This window comes from Sminthopsis crassicaudata, chromosome 3, assembly GCF_048593235.1.
Source record: "Sminthopsis crassicaudata isolate SCR6 chromosome 3, ASM4859323v1, whole genome shotgun sequence".
NCBI lineage: Eukaryota > Metazoa > Chordata > Mammalia > Dasyuromorphia > Dasyuridae > Sminthopsis > Sminthopsis crassicaudata.
This window is the reverse complement of record NC_133619.1, coordinates 43,158,873-43,174,902: the sequence shown is the minus strand read 5'-3', so window position 1 is coordinate 43,174,902 and position 16,030 is coordinate 43,158,873. Positions and strand designations below refer to the sequence as shown.

Here is a 16,030-nt window from a genome sequence, read left to right as displayed (position 1 = left end):
CTCTTTTTTTGTTGTTCTAAAGTATTTTTACGACTATAGGAATTATATTTGCTTCTATCACTAATTTATGACATAGAAACTTGTCACTGAAGATCTAATAAAAACCATAATTAAGTTTCAAGACCCTGTCATTTCCCTCCTCCCACCCCCATCAAGGTGTCTTTAGTTTTAGATGCCAGCTCATCTGATCTCATGTGATGGTCATATCAGTCCCTTATCATTGTTCAAAGCTTATTAAAGAAAAGAAAAACTGAGATAAGTGATTAATCACTCAGGATATTCCCTTTAGCTAATTTTAACTATATAATGTATCTTGAGCAAGCTTATGATTGCTATTGTTAAAAATTTTATTGATGCCTTTTTTGTTAAAAAAAAACAAACTAGAATTATTTCTGGGTATATTATTCACACTGTTTCTCAATATTCCCCTTCTAATATGTATATAACACTATATTCAAAGTCTCTGACTTCTCTCTCAAAAAGGGCAGGAAGAGATCATCTTCATTTCTCTTCAGATGCCTCTTAATTATTATAATTATTTAGTTTTTCCATTGCTATAGTAATTTTGTGTCTCTAGTGCTTAGCACAGTACACAGTAAGTACTTAATAAATAGCTGCTGACTTAACCTGTTGTTTTTTTGCTTTTCTTACTTCAAACTCTTTATTTTTTCCAAGCCCTCCCATGTTTCTCTGAATTTTTCCTCTTTGTCCTTTCTTACAACAAAATATTATTCCATATATTCACACATCACAGATTGTTCCATTGATGGATACCCATCAATTTTTTTCAGTTTATTGGTATACCCCTCTCCAAAAGAAAGTGTTGATTATTTAGTTGTAAATGGGATTTTAATGTTCTTGGCTTCCTTTGGGGCATGTATCCAGTAGTGGGATGACTGGGTCAAAGGACTGCGATTGTTATTTATATAATACAATATAATACAACAGATTAATCTTTGACCTTGAAATATTTCACTGAAAGGCAGTGATTGTTTGCATTTGCTACAATACTGGCCATGTGGTGTATCCTTGAAATTGTTTATCCAAAGTAGAAGTTGCTAATACATAGTTTCCTTTTGTTGCCTCCTCTTTTGATTTGATGCTTATTTTGAAACTTACTTTAAAAATACAGTTTTATGTATTTTATACCAGCTTAAAAAGACAATGGAAATATTGGATTCGTTTTACTTTCTTATTCGTGTTGCCAATATGAGGGATCACTATGTGCTTAACTGTTCCTTTAATAAAATATCAAAGCAACATGAATTGACAAGCAGGCTGTGTTTCTGGGAAGTTAGCCTAGACCTGGGGCATGGAAAAAAGCTGATCTCTCTTTCCTTCAATTGTATATCTATTTTAAGAAGATGTCAGGAAAGCAGAAATAGGATACAGATGAAACGTACCTTAACTTGATCTACAGTTGAATAGTAAGCCCAGGGAACACAAGGAGAATCTTCTATTCCAGCACCAGATCTTTGGGGGATTTCCCAAGTATAAGTCTGCGTTTGACCTGAGTTAATTGAATGAATAAGTATAAAGTTAGACTGGTTTCATTTAGTCAGTTTTATGAGCCTAGAAGTATTTTTTTAAACAATGCTTTCATAAGTCAGTCACTTCTATAAAAAAAATTAAAAATATTTATTAATGTATGATTGTTTAATTCTCCTTGCTCAAGATAACAACCAAAAAATTTTCCTAGTACTTCTCAATGGAATATAAATCACATTGTATTTAATTTTACCCACTATTCTCATTGGGGTAGCTAGGTTACAAGCAGATAGAATACTTGACCTAGAGTCAGGAAAAACTGAATTTAAATGTGACCAGACATTTACTAGTTGTATGACCTTGGGCGAGTAGTTTAACTTTGTTTACCTCAGTTTCCTCATCTGTAAAATGATCTGGAGAAGGAAATGGCCAACTATTTCAGTATCTCTACCAAGAAAATCCCAAATGAGGTCACAAAGTCAAATGTGACTGAAATGAATGAACAATACAATTATACCCTTAATATTCAGAATGAACTGATTATTATGCCTACATTGTCCTATGAAGTCAGGAAGATGGCAGCCCCATTTCCTTTGATTTGCAAAGAAATATTAGAATAGATCTTCTCTTAGCTTGTATAGCCCTTTACAGATGACACAGCTCTTTTCTCATAATAAGTCTTATGCGATAAATAAGGCAATTATAATTCCCATTTGAGAGCTGGGGAAATTAAGGCAGCAGATGATGTGTCAGAATCTTGGTTTCACCTCCCTCCCATCCCCAGTCCTACTTCTTGACTTGGACACTAACCTATTTTTCTGTGGCCTCTCATAATAACTGACATTGGAGTATTTTATGTGCTGTTTTCCTCACAGCAACATTGTGAGTTAAAGAATGCAATTACCATTCCCTCTTTGATTTAATCTCCATCATGTGACTTTGGTTAGATCACTACTCTATGATGGGCTTTAGTTTTCTCAGCTATAAAGTGAAGGCTTTGGACCAGACAGCTGTTGAAGTCCCTCCTTGTTCTAGAGCTCTGAACTTGTGAACTTCCCTTTTCTGATCTTCCACTTCCTCAGCTATAAAATGAGAAGGGTTGGACTTAGATGACCTTTTCAGTGTACTGCTGCAGACCTAAATCTACCATCCTTTGGTCCTACTAGTACCATTAGAGCTGGAAAGGTTGCTCAGACACAAAGTAGTTTAGCAGAAGTTTCCTTTTTCCCCCCTTCCTTTCCTTCCTTCAAGTGTATTTTTCCTTTTCCTGACCAGTATTCTTTTCTTCTTCTCTCACTTCCTAATTTTTATCAGCTCTCCAAAAGCTTCCTGCTCCACCAGAAATAATCAATTGGCCTTCTTCCTTCCCAACGAACTTCAATTCTGCTTTCCACTACCATGTTTTCTTCATTTGTGAGCTCTGCCTCATCTCTTAGTTTCCCTGGCTTTCATCACATCTCAAAACCCACATGTCACAGCAGGACTTTCCTTGTGGCTCAGCTGCTAGTGCCCTCCTCTTGGAGATTACCTTCCAGGTATTTTCTCTAAATACAGTATGAATATATGTAATGAGTAATAAGCACCTGTACTCATTATTTACATATTATGTAAAATATTAACTCCTAGAGGCAGATTTTGCCTTTCTTTGTATCCCCAATGTGCCTCTCATAGAGAGGTTGTTGACTGATTGATCTCTATAGTTAACCCTTTGGACGCCCACCTTTCATGCTTTCTATATATTTTATATATTATGTACACGACTATATATAAATGTTAGATCTCCTTTCTAACTTATTCGTGCCTATGCGTTCTGCCCTGAGTCCAACCCATGTTCCCTAGAGTCTTTAATCCTTTAGGAGTCAGATTCTCATTTCACCCCTTTGGCTCCTCACTCTGAAAGAAATCTAAATTATATGATATATTCTACTTCCCTCTTTTGAGCAGTATTTCTGCCCAAAATCTATTTTCATCCCTGAGATAGAAGATGATCGACAGAACTTAATTTCCCAAGCTACAACTCCTCTTTTTCTCATCATTTGTAGCTTTTACCAAATTTTCAAGTCATTGTTACCATTATTTTCTCTTACTAAGATTCACTGTCACCCTCCAGGGATATTGTGGAAGCTTCCTGAGGAAGGAATTCAGGGATGACTGTCTACCAGAATTTCATTATAAAATATAAACTCTTCTAGTTGGTGCAGTGGATGGAGCACCAGCCCTGAAGTCACAAGGACCTGAGTTCAAAGACACTTAACACTTCTTGGCTGTGTGACCCTGGGCAAGTCACTTAATCCCAGCCACAGGAATACACACACACACACACACACACACACACACACACACACACACACACACACACACACATGAGCGCGTGCTTTAGGAGTAGAGATTATTTCATTTTGGGGGGTATTTTTATCCTCTCCCTACTGTCTTGTACAGCACCTGGCACAATAGATGCTAATTGTATTGATAATCCCCATTTCACTAATTCTGTAATCTGTATTCATTAAAGATATGATCTTGGTTCCTCTTTCCTGAAAGACCTACCATCATCCAAACAACAACTTCTCTCAAGTTTCTTTTATAAAGGAAGCTCAAGGAAATTTCTTATATTGTTATATCATTAATTTTAAATATATTACTTATATGTTATATTTTATATATGATATTTTCGCTATTCATTTCATTATATTATTATAATTTCATATTTATATTATAAAATGAATTTTCCCCAAATGATACCTGGTTGTGTTGGAACTACCACAGAATTAGAAGTTTTCACCCCATGGGCATGTATTGAGTAAGGTCTCGATGCCATGTTTTTGAAGACAATTATAACTTTGCCACCAACATATCCCAAAAGTTGTGGACCTAATAGAATGAAAAAGGAAAAAAAATTATTGAGGAAATTAAAAGGCACAGACTATATTGAAATAGGCATGATGCAGAGTACCACATATCTTTTTTGATGTGCAGAGTATGAATTCTTCTCAGATTGGAAAATTTAGAACATAAACCCAAATACAACTTGCCAGAAAATGGCTTCCTCCAAAGATGGAGATTCTAACTGATGCAACTAACTATTCTTCTGCTGCAAAGTTCTGGAAGACCTTCTCAAGACCTCATGTGCATCTGCAGGTATATGATCTGATCATGGATCATTTTCCCTGTTGATTCATATCAGAAACCTCCACCTCAGATTATGAGCCTCCCAAGAATCACTTTCCAATCCCAGTCTCTCCTCTTTACTTTGAGTCTACTTTCCAGAACTTCAATGAGGAGACAATAGAATTAAGTGCAGGATGCCAGAAATCTCTTTCCTGTCTTAGTCTCTTCTCTCCTGGGAGAAATCTAGATGGTACCTTTACCCCTTTTTTGCTTAAAGGTTTAGTTTATTTTTAAAAAGAAAGTCAAGGATAGTTAAGTCCACAGGAAAATCCAACAAACAGGAAAGAGGTAATAGAGAATACAGTAATAGATATTGCTGCCTTTCATGGTCAACCCCTCCCCTCCACTGATCATTTCAAGATACCCCACAGAATTGGATTCTTCCTGTGTTTGCAGAGTCTCTCCAGAACTCACCTAAAATCTAGAAATAACTTTTCATTGCTTGCTAAAGTGATATATATCTTGTCTCATCTTTCTATATTAAATTACTGTCCTAGTTATCCATACACACATTTCCTTCTTAACCACCTGCATATTTCTTCAGCTTTGGGTCCTTAAAAATAGTTAGTAAATAATTAGCTCCTTCAAGTGCTTCAAGAAATGTTTTTTTTTTTTTTTTTGGGGGGGAAGTAGTTAAGTCTGGAGGGTGAGAATAAAGGCATCTAGGTAGCACTTTTAGATTTGAAAAACACTTTATCTTTGTTTTCTTGTTTGATTCTCACAACAACACTGTAAGATAGAAGTTCTGTTATTATTTCTACCTTAAAGAGGAGGAAACTGAGTTCAAGTAATTTGTTCTCAGCTCTATAAGTCTGGGCGTGGGGGAATTGTAATAGTGTAATGATAAATGATAAATGAGGTAACTGGATGGCTCAGTAGTTAGAACACTGAACGTGGAGTCAGAAAAATCTTCATTCAAATCGAGCCTGAGATACTTAGTAGCTGTGTAACTCTGGGCAAGTCTCTTAACCCTATTTGTCTTAATCCAATGGAGAAGAAAATAGCAAACCACTTCAGTATCTTTGCCAAGAAAACTCCAGGGAAAATATTGGGGTGCTATAAAGGATCCCAAAAAATCAGACTTGAGTGAACAATAACACCAATGATAAATGCAATATTTCTGAAGGCTGATCTGAAGCAGCATTTTATTATACCTGAGGACTTTTTTTTTTTTTTTTGCTGTTTTTGGATGTTTATGGTTTTGTTTTGTTTTTTATAGCAAAGTATATGAACTCAATTGTAGATTAAAAAAAACTTTAATGATTAATTTTTGATATGTAAGTCCAGAAATAACTCAAAATGCACATATCTTAACTATTTCTATGAGACAATAAATAATAAAGAACATCCTAATTCCTAGAATTAGATATGGGCCCATTTTAAAAAATAAAATTCATGATTTAGCCTCAGAATCAGTTATCATGGTACAGTACCTAGAATTCCCAAATGTTTCTCATCTTCTTTTCTCTCTGTTGGAGTACTAAATGTATTATCAGTATATTGACGATATACAGCCTTCTTATATTTGGAACCTATGAAGAATTCTCCTTTATCTAAAAACACATTGGAAACACTTAAAAAAAAAAAAAAGAAAGAAAAAGTTAGGATTTGCTACCACAACATAAGGAAAACTTTAAATTGTACAAGATTGGGTAAAGAATAAAGGGATTATATCTTATTTATAATTTGTATTTCCCCCAAAAGAACAAATCAGAACTTGATTAGTGTTTATCAACCAAGTACTAACTAGCAGCATAATCCTATCCTAGAAAGGCAAGAGTAACCCCTTTAAAAGTAACATGGCAGTTGAGGAGATGGCTTAATCAGTCATTGAGATATTTCACACATGAAAGAATATGCAACTTTTTACATTTTCTGCATAACTCTGAGAATACTACTCAAGTGTTTTACAAAAGTCTCTGAATTTTCTTCTCAATGAAAGATTTTTTGCCTTAGCCTTTGTCTATTGTTTGGCTTGTGTTTACCAAGTGTTCATTGATTCATTCATTCTTTTAAAGTTAATAATAATATAGGACTTCCACCATCAAGGAACTTAGGATCAAAGAGAAGAGAAGTATATATACAAATAAATGAAGTATGAAGTAGAATTTGATAAGCAAATAAGGAGAGTATGAATGAGAACACATGAGGGAGAAATTCCTTCCATGGGAGGGGAATACTTGTACATGTTGTTCTTCTTGCCTAAAACAGCTTTTCATCCTTATCCTATCGAATTATAATAACAAAAAAAGCTTGTTTTAAGGCTCAAATGATATGATTTTTGAGAATTTGCTTTATGGAATCATTAATATATTACACAAAAGGTAACTTATCAATATTAGACTAAAGCATTTCAATTGTTGACAGCTGTACACTAAGTATTTATCAGCACTTATTTCATTTATATGTAGCTAGTTGTCTATATTTATATGGCTACTTCTGTTAGATTGAAAGTTCCTTAAGGAAGAGCCTTGTCTTGGATACCTCTCTATAGCCTATACAAGGAGAAACAGTTAAGTTACTATAAGGCTCCAGTGAGCCAACTACTGCAAAAAATTTTTGTCAACTTGAAACTTTAAATGACTTAGTTATTTCTACTTCACACTTTGGGACTTTTTCTTATATCTTAGTTATGAATGTTTCTTATCATTTCAAAAACTTTTTAAATGGTGAATGAAATGATGAATACATATAAGGATGGGGTAGGCTAAATGAAGCTTAATTAACATAGCAGATGACAACTCAAGATCCAAAATAGACCCTGACAGGCTAGAGCGCAAGACTGAATCTAATAAGATGAAATTCAATAGGGATAAGTGTAAAGTCTTGTAATTAGATACAAAAAAAATCAAATCCACAAGTATAAGATGAGGGCAAGGTGTCATGGTTAGATAGGAATATGTCTGAAAAAGACCCAGAGTTCAATGTAAATTAGCAAGCAAATAAGAATAACAATAATAGCAACAACTAAGTGATCCTGGCTGTATTAAGAGAAATTCTTAGATCTTAAGATTTGTAAGATGAACAGAGGTATATTAACAGATTCCAGGAGTTAAGAAGTGATAATTTTGCCCTAGATGTCATTGTCAGATTTTACATTGAAGATTGGGTTTAAAAAGAACATTTATAAGCTGGACAGTGTCCAGAAAAGGGCAACTAGGATAATATAGACTTAAGTCCCTGTCACATGACAATTGATTGAAATAAGTAGGGATATTTTGTCTAGAGAAGAGAATACTCAGGGCCAAACATGATAGCTTTTTAAAAGTATTTGATGGGTTGTCACGTGGAAGATCAAATATTTTGTATTTGACTCCAGAGGGCTGAACTAGTGACAGTGGGTAGAAGCTGAAAAAAAGACAAACATAATCTTGCTATCAGAGGAAAAAAACTTCTTCTTCTTCTTCTTCTTCTTCTTTTTTTTTTTTTTTTTTTTTTTTTTTTTTTGCTGAGGCGATTGGGGTTAAGTGGCTTGCCTGGGGTCACACAGCTAGGGAATGTTAAGTGTCTGAGACTAGATTTGAACTCAGGTCCTCCTGACTTTAGGGCTGGTGTTCAAACCACTGTGCCTCCTGGCTGCCCAAAAAACTTCTTAAGTATTAGAAATCTGCAAAAAAGTAGAATGGGTTACCTCAATAGATGGTGGGAAATTTTATCCCCATCTGGGATGGTTTCAATCAGAGGTTACATAGCCACTTGTTAATTATGTTTAAGTTGAGTTTGCTTTGGAGTATGGTTGGACTAAGAAACACTGAGGTACTTTTACAACTCACATTCTATGTCTAATACAGTGCTTTGTACAAGTGTGAAATATTTAGCTATTGAGGGAAAAAAATCCCTTGAGTTTTCAGAGTGCTTTCAAGGAAAAGTATTTTATTCATTAAAAAAATAAACAATGTGAGGTCATTTGGTTTTCTGAAGGAAAGAGAATGGAGTGGTATTGGTATGGAGAAAGAAATAATTTTTAGTTTTCAAGAGGGTGGGTACTAAAGTGTTTTTGATTAAAATTAGAATTAAATGAGAAGTCTGGAAGGTAGAATGAGGGGGAAATGAATGTGAGGAAACCCATGCTTTTGATAACAGATTTGGCTGAAGGTAAGATTCTTGGGCCAAAACAAATGGGAACTTAGTTGAGGCACAAGATTTCAGAGTATATAAAATGGAAAGTTAATCAAAATTTAAACCAATTAGAAAAACAATACTGTACTTCTTTAAAATATTCTCTCCCAAGGAGTTAAAAGAATAATAATTTTCCTCCATGGGAGATCAAATTAGTTAGTAGATGCCAAATTACTTTTGCTGTTCTTGTAAATTATGCAGGTTTTTTTCCCAGTGTCGACTTGGGGAATAATCCCATTCCACTTCCTTAGCAGCAATGTAGTAGACTTTCTGGTGTAGATATAATGTTGTGTCAGGTGTAGACTTTTCACACTCTCTCACTAGATATTTCTGTTTCATGCCTCCTGTGTAGTGATCTGTTGTTAGGCATTCAACATCAAAAAGTCCTGGGGAGAAAAACAACAACAATAATAATGTCACATGGTGAAACCCATACTTGTTAACAAGCATCATATGATAAGAAATGTTTGGCTTATTATCATACCTAACCAGTGCCATGCTTTTAATTTTTGCTTAAGTTCTCTTTTTTTCATTAATAGTTTGGGTGGTAAATTACTTTCCTTTTGAGGGAAAGTAAAGGCACTTATCAAATAAGTACCCTGGATCCTGTGCTCTAAGGAATGCTTATATTTTGGAAAATTTTGACTTTGGAGTTCTAAAGGGAGTCTCAGTCAATCAATTAATAGACAAATATTTATGAAATAAATACCTATTGATGTGTCAGAATTTGTCCTAAACTCTAGAGATACAAAGTCAAAAATGAGCCCTCAAGGAGCTTACTTTCTAATAAAGATAAAAATATTTCAAATATAGATAAGATAGTTGTAGAGAAATGACATGACTATCTGGGGAGAAGCAGGAAAGATTTTTAATAGCAGATGTTACTTGATCCAAATCTAAAGGAAACTAGTGGAGGTAAGAAGGAAAAACATTCCAGGGATGTGAACCAGGCAATGCAAAGACAAGGAGGTAGGAGATGGAGCACTGTGCATACAAACACTAGGTAGATCAATGTGTCTGAAGTATAGAATGAGTGTAGGGGAATAATATGTAAGAAGCTGTGAAAGGTAGAAAAGGTGTTCAGAACGTTAACTATCAGAAAATGTATACTTGGTCCTAGAAGTAATATTTGCCTTGTATCCACATTCTAAGAAGAGTCTGAAAGGGGACGGAAGGATGAGGTTCTTATTTCAAAAAAAATGTCACAAACACTACCATTGCAGTAGGTACCACACATAGTTATCATTGATCCATCTCTCAGATGCATCCACTTTCAGTGTCCAGGGACAGGTTAAAATATAGGGTAGGATTTTAAAAATTTTATTTTAGGAAGCATGGGAGACCCAAAGCAAGGGAGTCATACTGAGGTTGTTTCACTTTTTCTATAACCACTGAGAAGCTTCTGGGGAAAAGAAGTTACTCACCACTCAACGTTTGTGGGCAAAGCTAAGTAAACCAATCTTGGGGGAATTCAAATTTTATATATATATACATATATATATATATACATATATACATATAAATATATTTATATATATACTTACATATGTATACATATACATACATATATATGTATATATATACATATATACATATTTATATATACATATAAATATATTTATATATACTTACATATGTATACATATACATATATACATATACATACATATATATATATGTGTGTGTATATATATATATATATATATATATATATATATATATATATATATATATATATATATATAAATGAAGAGAAACAATCAGTCTGACTACTCACCAGCAGAGTCAGGTGTCATAAGGAGTGTAAGAGATGTTTGAGGGAAAAGGTTTGCTGTGTCCTTCCGTTCTCCCTTAGAGAGGAATGTGTTTCCTGCAAAGTATATCCCATGTATATCAGCCTCATTTCCAGCACTGAATAAATGCCATGAAACAGTATCTCCTAGGCACATTTCAAGTCCAGGCTGCTTCCAGTACATGAATCCATTTATGGCTGCAAAAATATTACAGGAATGAAAAGTTTGTCCCAAACTGTTCAATGGAAGTTTACTTGTTATGTGTGTTATTTTAACATTCCAGCATGTGTGCTAATTAAAGGAAACTCTCTCTTCCTCATTTCTGCAATGGGAGGAGGATTTCTAGGGAAAGGATTACAGATGATGGTCCCATCTGTGTACTTCTCAGATAGTCCCAGGAGCTGGATGTAAGGGCAGAACATCCTGAAGGACGCGTATATACATAGAGCTGAGGAACACTTCAGTGACATTCTGCTAGAGTGAGCTCTAGCTATTCAATTCTCACTTTTTTCCTATTTCTCCTAATGTTTATCTCTTCTGAATATAGGCTATCAGAAAATTTCATTACTTTCTTAGGCTGCCCAGAAATATCTCCATAGAATTTAGGGTTGGAAAAGACCTAATAGATAATTTAGTCAAACTGCTTCCATCAATACATGAGGAAACAAAAAAAATTATTTCAAAAAAGTGTCACAAACACTCCCACTGCAGTAGGTACCACATATAGTTTTCATTGATTCATCCCCCAGATGTATCCACTTTCAGTGTCCAGGGACAGGTTAAAATATGAGGTAGGATTTTTTTTTTAATTTTAGGAAGCATGGGAGACCCAAAGCAAGGGAATCATTTTTTTAAAAAACAATCAGGTTTAAGTGATTTGCCCAGGAACACACAGCTAGAAAATATATGAGGTGACATTTAAACTCAGATCCTCCTGACTGCAGGGCCAGTGCTCTATCCACTGTTCCTCCTAGTTACTCCCTATAAGTCCTAAAGGTAGCTAGTAGCAGAAGTAGGATTTGAATGCAAAGTCTTCAGTTCCAAATTGAGCATTGTGGTAAATGATCATATCTTTCTACCTACATGGTCAAGCTGAGCATTTTGGCGACTGTGTATTTAATAATTGACAATAATTAAAGTATAAAGAGCCAATAATAGAATATAACCCTTTTGATCTCCCACTTAGGAGCATTATTAAAATATAACCATTTCCTTCTCTTCCTCCATATAACATTTGTTCTCATAATGCCCAACAAGGGGCAATCTCTCCTGAACTATCATCTCATTGAGAATATGATCTATCCCTTTTTACATGTTCCAAATTTTAGTACTCTGAATCTCCATCTTCTAGACTGGGAAAATGATAACTCATACTTATTTCAAATAGTTATTATGAGAATCAAATGAAATAATGCATACATGATACTTTGTAGACTTAAATGCCAGCTATTATTATTATCATTATTATTATTATTAAATATTAAATTGAATATTCCTTAGGCTGTTATTTTAAATCAATAAAATTTTATTTTAAATTAAACTAATAGGAAAAACTAATAATAGAAAACCATCCAATAAAAAATATATATGTATTCTGTGTTGGTATACAATGGACCTCTTATTAATTTGTCACTTACAGTGCATTTTATTGGATTCTTGAAAATCAGCATCTTCTTTATCCACCTGGTCAGGTTCTTTTGTAAACATTTGGATATTTTCATCCAAGAACAGACTTTCGTTTTCATCAAATACTAGGGGGAACAAATAGAACTCCTTGTCCACACCTATCTGTGAAAAAAAAGATCAAGAGAAAACAACAAATGAAGCCCGAGTAGATGCCTTCAGATAATTACATTTATGTGGAGTATGAGTGTGTCTTTTTCAAGGTGTCTTAGCACTTTTTGCAAACTAATGCTCAAGAGCAATGGAGAAGCCCCATTAGCTACTAAAGCAAAAGTTCTTAACCTGGGATCCACAGGATAGATTTCAGTTTTATATGAACTTAGATGAGGAAAAAAATATGTCTTTAATTTCTTTTGGGGGAGTAATTAAGTCATTTTATTAAAAAGGCCAAAATATTATTAAATAAAAAAGATGGTCTTTTGGCCACTCTTTTAGACTAAATTCGATCATTATGTCTATAATTTCACTAACTTTTAACTTCAATTTTTATGTCATTCAATTATGAATATAGGCAACTGATATCATTTTGAGATGGGGTCCAGAGGCTTTAACAGATTGTCAAAGGAGTCAATGACCCCTCAAAATGTTAAGAACTCCATTTACTAGAATTTCTCATTTAGAGCCCATTGTAGGTATGGAGACCTAGAATTAACTTTCCATATTAGTCCATGTTATCTCTTTTCTTGAATTTTTCATGATTTTATAGTTGTTTTATAATTTGCATAATAATTATTTGAACCAACATGCTTCCTATTCTACTTTTTTTTTCAGACTCTCTTTGAGAAGTGGGATTGAGACTGGAAGACTGGAAAAAATGTAGAGTGGAGTCCAAAGAGTTGCCTTCAAATTCCTCCTTTGGAATCATTGTACACAGTAACAGTGACATTGTGCAATGATCCACCATGATTGATTCAGCTCTTCTCAAGCAATACAATGATGACAGTTCCAAGGGACTCGTGATGCAAAATGCTATCCACCTCCAGAGTAAGAACTGATGGACTCTGAATACAGAATGAGGCATACTATTTCCCCTGTTTTTTGTAGATTTTTTTCTTTGCCAAGTTTCTTCTTTCTCAACATGGTTAATATTGAAATAGGTTTTGCACGATTGTACATATATACTCAATATCAAATTGCTTCCCATCTTAGGGAGAGGGAAGGGAAGGGAGAGATGGAGAAAGTTTGGAACTCAAAATTGTATAAAAATGAATACTAAAAAGTGTATTTACATGTAGTTGGAAAATATTATTAAAATACTATTAAAAATGAAAAATGCTATTAAAATATTAAAAATCAAAATTACTCCTTTGTTGCTTACCCTTTGGGTAATATCTACAATCATAGGACTTTGAAGAAATCCCTTAATTTCCCTAGATTTCCATTTCACATTTGGTAAAAATAAGGGGATTGGACTTAATGGTCTCTAAAATCTTCTAGCTCTAAATCTATGAACTTATATAAAGGGTATAAGAGCAAACATTACTTAACCCCTAATGTGTGAAATCAGAGGATGTAAATCTGAAACTGGAAGAGACCTCAGAAGTCAGCACCATCATTTTATAGACAAGGAAAGTAAGGGTAAAGAGATTATATGACTTGCTCAAAGTCATGGAGGGAGGGAGTCAGTCCTTGTCCCTAAGGCCTAGGACCCATTTCTTTGTGCACTTGTCAAAGGGCTTTGCAAAACCTTAAAATGCTATATAGATGTGAGAAATTTTAAACTAATTTTGTCTCAACTGAACTGAGGTCTTGCTATTTACTGAATAAAGTTTGACACATCAATAAGACTATCTCTGATTTCTCGAGATGAAAGGAAGCTTATAGATAAATATGATGATATTAATGCACCTATCATTCAATAAGCATTATTAAATGCTTATTATTTATTCAGTACTATAGCTGGCATTGATGTGACAAACACAAAAAAGGTGTCTCTGCCCTCAAGGAGTTCATATTCTAATAAAAGAGACAACTGCAAATTACAATATTTAGAATATCAATGCAAATATTTAGAAAACAAAGGAAAGGTAATGTTGAGTTGAGGAAGAAGACAAGGTACTATGATAATATGAATGGAGCATGGGAAGAGACTATGGTAAATGTATGATAAAATGTGAGAATAGAGAAGGGAAATATAGACCTTGAAATTGTGTATTTCTCAAATTAAGAGGCAAAAATAATGATAGAGTTAGGATTCAAAGGAAGTAGGGAACACAGCCCTCATACCTTTAGGGACTGTCTTTCCCTAATTTAAAATGGCTATTTTTCTAATATTGGGGAGGGTTGCACTTTATTTCTAACTTCTCACTGGTAGACACATTGTCTTTCTTTTCTTGCTAGGAAAATGTGGCTATTTGGCCACTAATGAAGAAAAGAAAAGAAAGTTAATCAGCATTTCCATGGTTAATTTTTCTAAGAAGAAATGAAATTATTTGAAAATAAAATGACTAATTTTGAAACTTAAGTTGTCAAACCCAAAATGAATATCATTTTCATATTTGGATAATATTTTTGTTTCTGCAATATAATAGGATATATGACTTATATTGAGTCATAATTTAATCTAATTTAATTGTATGATATAAATAATTCAGGTTTCATGGCCAACTTTATTGGAATAAGAGTACTTAAATGAAGAAAATTGTAGAAGCAAAGGTCTATAGTCAAAAGGGATTTATGTAGTCTAGATGCCTTCATTTTACAGATGAGAAAAGTTAAATAGACTTTCAAAACTTCAACTTGATTTTTTTCAATTCTTATACATTTCTCATCAATGTAGATGGCAACTTCTGTCACTGCCCCACCTTGATAGAAAGTCTTTGTGGGTTTCTATAACCCAAAAATTATCACCTGTTGTCCACTATCTGGTGGTGAATCTCCTTGTACCCAGCTAGATTGATCCTAGGATGAGAAATGTGTAGTCTATTACCAACATCCTACTTGAAATCTCTCCAACTTGTAATAACATGCCAAAGTTTGTGCTCTGCTGAAATAGCTTTTGAAAATTCACAATGACACTAAATGGTAGAATTTTGGAGGAATCACATAATTCTTATGTCAATAATTATAGAATTCATTGGGTTATTTTGAACAGGAAGTCTAAAACTTAGAATTTTTTCTTTTGGATGATGATGACTATATCAGATGCTTGAGGATACAAGAACAAAGATACAAAGAAATCAAACAAGATATATATATATATATATAAATATACACACATACACACACACACACACACACACACACACACACACACACACACACACATATATATATATATATATATATGTTTTTTGTATTTATGGCCATTCTTTCCTTGGTAGCCAAAAAATGGAAAATAGATGGTTATTCTTCTATTGAAGAAGAGCTAAACAAATACTATATTAATGTAATGAAAATTATTATGACATAAGAAATGGCAAACTATGCAATTTCAGAAGAAACTAGGAAAACCTCTATAAATTGATGCAGAGGAAAATGAACAGGGAAATTTATATAATGCATTGTGTATTATTTATACATTGTAGAGAAAAATTAACTCTGAAAGATTTAACATGAAAAGATGCTCCTCAATTAATGCCCCTAAGCATGAAGAAAGCCAGCAAAAATAATTTACTTTGGAAGTTTGGTGGAAGCCATTATTGTCAACCACAAAAAATCATAATAGCAAATTCTATTATTAATCAATTTTGTTGAATTGAAAAAACCACATTCACAAGGAGAAAGACTTTAAAATTCTTTTACTGCAATAATAAAAGACTAGTTCAAAAGAGTGAATA

The 16,030-nt window shown here is 33.7% G+C and overlaps 1 protein-coding gene across 5 annotated transcripts in view; it reads right to left on the bottom strand.

The window, feature by feature from the left end:
- Positions 1 to 16,030, bottom strand: part of LOC141560362 (ceruloplasmin-like) — a 66,477-nt gene that overhangs the window by 24,980 nt on the left and 25,467 nt on the right. For all 5 annotated transcript variants that reach the window (XM_074298367.1, XM_074298366.1, XM_074298365.1 and 2 more), the window contains exons 10-15: positions 12,206 to 12,356; positions 10,553 to 10,765; positions 8,951 to 9,161; positions 6,090 to 6,229; positions 4,231 to 4,359; positions 1,404 to 1,510 (exon numbers count right to left, since the gene is read on the bottom strand). In XM_074298367.1, coding sequence (XP_074154468.1) covers positions 1,404 to 1,510; positions 4,231 to 4,359; positions 6,090 to 6,229; positions 8,951 to 9,161; positions 10,553 to 10,765; positions 12,206 to 12,356 — 951 coding nt within the window. The remainder of the gene's footprint in view (positions 1 to 1,403; positions 1,511 to 4,230; positions 4,360 to 6,089; positions 6,230 to 8,950; positions 9,162 to 10,552; positions 10,766 to 12,205; positions 12,357 to 16,030) is intronic.